The sequence below is a fragment of the Mandrillus leucophaeus genome, unplaced genomic scaffold (assembly GCF_000951045.1).
Source record: "Mandrillus leucophaeus isolate KB7577 unplaced genomic scaffold, Mleu.le_1.0 Scaffold1361, whole genome shotgun sequence".
NCBI classification, from domain to species: domain Eukaryota; kingdom Metazoa; phylum Chordata; class Mammalia; order Primates; family Cercopithecidae; genus Mandrillus; species Mandrillus leucophaeus.
The window spans coordinates 236,628-242,049 of NW_012101323.1; the positions used below are offsets into that span (position 1 = coordinate 236,628).

The following is a 5,422-nucleotide window of genomic DNA, read 5'->3' on the forward strand; positions in this document are numbered from 1 at the left end:
GGCGTAGTGGCTCATGCCTGTAATCCCAGCACTTTGGGAGGCTGAAGCAGTAGGATCACTTGACTTCAGGAGTTCAAGACCAGACTGGTCAATGGGGTGAGACCCTGTCTGTATTAAAAATACAAAAATTAGCTGGGTATGGTGGTGCATACAAGTGGTCCTAGCTACTCAGGAGGCTGAGGCAGGAGAATCTGTTGAACCCAGGAGGCAGAGGTTGCAATGAGCCAAGATCGCACCACTGCACTCCAGCCTGGGAAACAAAGGGAGACTCTGTCTTGGTGGCTGGGGGGGAAGAAGAATTTAATCAGATTGTCTTAAATATTTAACTAAAATCAAAAGCTTGTATATCAGATTTCTTTCTTAATTTTAACTTTTGTTTTTGATTCAGGGATATGCAGGTTTGTTACGATGGGATAATTTGTACCCCAAACCTCAGGATTCATATTTTTAAAGTATAATTTTATATATGGATTTTGAATTAATTATGCCATAACCAGTTGTTTTTTAATATAATTTTAATTTTAGTGGTTGGGCATATATATTATAGGTTATCCCTATTTTAATAGAATGTATTATTGTAGAAAAATAAGTTTCACATTATCTGTCTCTTCAGTGGCTGCATGAAAACTTGTGTTTATTTTTCCCTTTCACAAAATTTGTTGGCTTGGAATGCTTTACAAAAATTGTAGAGGATCACAAGGTATAATTCAGATTGTAGAAATTATATTGGTTGAGCAGAAAAAAATGATACATGTGACTTGGCATTTGAGTAATGGAAACCTTTCCAAGGCTTTTTCATAAGTAAATGGTAAATATATATTTCATTAATGTCAACAGGGGCTACATGTTTTGGGGTTTTTTTGTTTTGTTTTGTTTTTAGTCAGGACCTTGCTCTGTTGCCCATGCTGGAGTGCAATGCCACAATCACAGGTTACTGCAGCTTTGACCTCCTAGGCTCAAGCAATCCTCCTACTTCAGCCTCCCAAATAGCTGGGACTGCAGGCACATGCCACTGTGCCCAACTAATTTTTTAATTTTTTGTAGAGACAAGGTCTCACTATGTTGCCTAATCTGGTCTTGAACTCCTGGTCTCAAGTGATCCTCCCACCTTGGCCTCCCAAAGTGCTTGGATTATAGGCATGAGCCACCATGCCCAGGCTGGCTAAATGTCTTTAGACTTAAGAGATTAAAACAAAAATGTCCAAAAGAATCTAGACTTGTTCTGATTGTCACATTTATTTCAGAAAAAGATGTATAAGAAAACACTTGAAATGAGGGAGCAGATGAAATACATTTTTCTATCCTAAAAACTTAGCTGAATTTTGTTTCTTAAATAATGCATATCAATTTTCTCTCTTAGAGTGCCCATTGGATTCTAATGGTTAAAATACCTTTCACTTTGGTTGCTTTATAGCTGTGGATCGGTCCATTTCATCAAGTCTATCAGATGCAAGAGATGCCTTAGTGAATGCTGTAGTGGACTCATTGTCTGCATATGGCTCAACTGTCTCAAATTTACAGCACTCTGCATTGATGGCGCCCAGCTCCCTCAAGTTGTTTCCTCTCTATGTTTTGGCCCTTCTCAAACAGGTAGCTTTTTTATACATTGGTATATTTAATATTGTTTTTTAAAATTCTAAGATGTTTATATGAAGAAAAGAAATCTAGGTTGTCGTTTTCTAATAAACTAGAGGATTATTCACTTTGGCATTGGAAGGGTTTTGAAGAATAGAAAAAGATCAATGGGGCCGTGCATGGTGGCTCACGCCTCTAATCCCAGCACTTTGGGAGGCCAAGGTGTGCGGATCAGCTGATGTCAGGAGTTCGCAACCAGCCTGGCCAACATAAGAAAGAAAAAGATCGGTGGAAAATGAAGGTATACAAATACATGATGACTTTAGTGAAACCATATTTTCTCTTCTTTAATGTGTGTGAGCAGTTTGCATAATGGTGCAGTCATAGCTCACTCTTAATATGTCCTTCTGGAAAGAGACTCTTTAAGGACAGAAATTAATATTTATCAAGCATCTTTCCATGTCTCTGGCACCATAAAAGGTGTCAATGCATCATTTTATTTAATCCTTTCAACAACCTAAAGAGATACTATTTTCCCTGTTTTTCTCATGATGACAATATAGCTCAGAGGAGCTAGGTAACTTGCTCCAGCATCACATACCTGTTAAATGTCAGAGCTGAGAATTGAATCCAGGTCTCTCTGATTTAAAGGTCATGCTTTTTCCATGATTGATAGTGTATATTTGTTTTTATATTTGTCCACCATATTTGTATTTTACTTGAAAACATTTATCTTTTTCCTTGTAGAAAGCATTTAGAACGGGTACAAGCACACGGCTGGATGATCGTGTATATGCCATGTGTCAGATAAAGTCTCAGCCACTTGTTCATCTAATGAGAATGATTCATCCCAACTTATACAGGATAGACAGATTGACAGATGAGGTATGCATTTTAGTGAATTTGAAATTTTTAAATTTGAATATATTTGAGTGTGTTGTTCTACAGCTAAGATGACAATATACTATCAACTGGTTTTTCTTTTTAACTCTTTTCCCCCTTGTGGTAGTAATACATTAAAGAAGGACACTGGCTGTGGATCTGATTGGAAGGCAGGACTCTCAGATACCATCAGTGGTTAAGGAGTTTTAAAAAATAGTTTCACATTGGAAGTAATTTGTCTTGTAGGTTTGGTTATAATATGTATTACAAACCTAAGTTGTAGAGTGGACATTTCCATTTATATTTGGTAGATGTTGACCGCTTCTCTTTTTTTCCTTTTTTTTAAATTTTATTTTAAAGACAGAATCTTGCTCTGTTGCCCAGGCTGGAGTGCAGTGGTGCGATCTCGGCTCACTGCAGCTTCTGCCTTCCAGGTTCAAGCAGTTCTCCTGCTTCAGCCTGCCAAGTAGCTGGGATTACAGGCACATGCCACCACGCCTGGCTAATTTTTGTACTTTTAGTACAGTCAGGGTTTCACCATATTGGCCAGGGTGGTCTCAAACTCCTGACCTCAAGTGATCTGCCCGTCTCGGCCTCCCAAAGTGCTGGGTTTACAGGCATGAGCCACCGTGCCTGGCCAATACTGACTGCTTTTGATCAGATCATTTGCAGTTGTGATTATATAGTAAACCAAATCTGGTATCCAATAATAATTTTAATGTGCAAATATGTAGTGTCTTTTATCTTCCCCGTGTGAAAACTGTATTCTTTGGAATTAGTATTAATTCCAAACATAATGTTATGTTGCCAAAGAAATGTTAAAAAGTAGCTGGCTATGCATCAGAGCCAATAGTCATACTTGTAATATATTATGACCCCACCTTAAAAGGGAAGGGAATGTGACTGATCATTTTATGTATTCATGTTTTTACTTTTTAAATTTGAATACATTTGAGTGTGTTGATTCTACAGCCAAGGTGGTAGCATATAATCAGTATTTTTTATATCATGCAAACTCAGAAGTGTTATTTTCCAATGCTTCATAAAGGGTTAGTGACCATTAGCCCCCAAACTGCGATGATAGTAATGTAATCTCACATTCTGTCTTTTTCTTTTCAGGGTGCAATACATGTTAATGACAGGGTTGTACCACAGCCACCTCTTCAAAAATTGTCTGCAGAGAAGCTGACAAGAGAAGGTGCTTTCCTTATGGACTGTGGCTCTGTAAGCACCCTCTACTGGCAAAGCTTAACACTGTTTGAGCTGACCAAAAATAAAGAAACACTTCTAGGGTCCAGCTGTTATCACAGAGCAGGCAGTGAAAGGTGCATTAGGATTAGGAGCTGAAATTGGTAACTGGCACTAGAGGTCAATTTACTTTAAACTTTTCTATTTGGACTTCATTTTATACTGATGTTATTGATACTTGTATTAATAATACTGATAGAGTAATACATTTTAATATAGATTATTTACCGTCATGAATTATGTATACTTGATGAAGAGAACTAATGAGGTAAATTCCTATCTTCAGGAACTTTACCATCTAGAGTCTAGAATTTAAAAGTATTTCAAGAGTTTATCTAGTTCAACTTATATCCATTGTCAGAAACCTAATTAATTATTAGGAGTTCAAGAGAAATCCCTGGGCAGGGGTAGTTGTTGAAGGGTGTCAGAATGGTTAAGATGGCTTCAAAATGATACCTTATGAGCAGAAAAAGGATTTGGATAGCTACAGAAGAGGGAGAAATGCATGAGTGAAAATACACAGACAGTAATGAAATAGTGGATGGGAAATACAGTGAGTCAGTTATACTGATTAAAGGATTATATTTCTATTGGGAAAATAACTGCAAAAGGTAAAATATATTTTATGGGAAGCCTTAACATTTAATCAAAGAAGATGTGAACCACTCTGGATTCTTACATATAGATTCACAATGTAACAGTTATAGATTTCCTTTTTACTCTTATGTTTGTTCCTACCTTATTTGAGGTGATAGGTTTGAGAACATTAGCTAAAATGAATTCTCTTGACTATTAGGGAGTTTTAATATTTTGTTGCTTTTTGTTTTTAGGTTTTCTACATTTGGGTTGGGAAAGGCTGTGACAATAACTTCATAGAGGATGTGCTTGGATATCCTAATTTTGCATCAATACCACAGAAAATGGTCAGTAGATTTTATACACCTATAACTTTTTGTTTGCTCGTTTTTTTTTTTTTATTGATGTAAAATTCATGTAATATTCACCATTTTAAAATGTACAGTTCAGTGGTTTTTGGTATTACACAGTGTTTTACAACCATTACCGCTATTTAATTTCAGAACATTTCTATTACCCTAAAAGAACCCCGTATCTCCCAGTTCTTCCCTATCCTTGTCCCCAGGCAACTAGTAACCTACTTTCTATCTCTGGGTTTGCCTGTTCTGGATATATTATATAAATGGTAATACGTGGCCTTTTGTATTTGACTTATTTCACTTTCTGTAATGTTTTTAAGATTCATTCATGTTGTATCTTATATTAGTAGTTTGTTTGTTTATTTATTTATTTATTTATTTTTCTAGACAGAGTCTTGCTTTGTCACCCAGATTGTAGTGCAGTGGCTCAATAATGGCTCACTACAGCCTCGACCTCCCAGACTTAAGTGGTCCTCCCACTTCAGCCTCCTGAGTAGGAATCAATAGTACTTATATCAAAATAACTTTCAAATGGATCAAACATTTAAACGTAAAAAAGGAAACCATGCAGATAACTAGGAGAAATATTTGTGAAATTTTTTTTTGATAGTATTAAAACAGGCCGGGCACGGTGGCTCATGCCTGTAATCCCAGCACTTTGGGAGGCTGAAGCCGGCAGATCACGAGGGCAGGAGATTGAGACCATCCTGGCTAACACGGTGAAACTCTGTCTCTACTAAAAATACAAAAAAATTAGCCGGGCATGGTGGCGGGCGCCTGTA

At 37.0% G+C, this 5,422-nt stretch overlaps 1 protein-coding gene across 1 annotated transcript in view; it reads left to right on the top strand.

Annotated features, from left to right (window-relative positions):
* SEC24B (SEC24 family member B) overlaps nt 1–5,422 on the top strand; it is a 95,059-nt gene that overhangs the window by 82,032 nt on the left and 7,605 nt on the right. The window contains exons 19-22 of the mRNA XM_011973263.1: nt 1,415–1,590; nt 2,323–2,460; nt 3,577–3,681; nt 4,536–4,628. Of these exons, the coding sequence (XP_011828653.1) occupies nt 1,415–1,590; nt 2,323–2,460; nt 3,577–3,681; nt 4,536–4,628 (512 nt within the window). The remainder of the gene's footprint in view (nt 1–1,414; nt 1,591–2,322; nt 2,461–3,576; nt 3,682–4,535; nt 4,629–5,422) is intronic.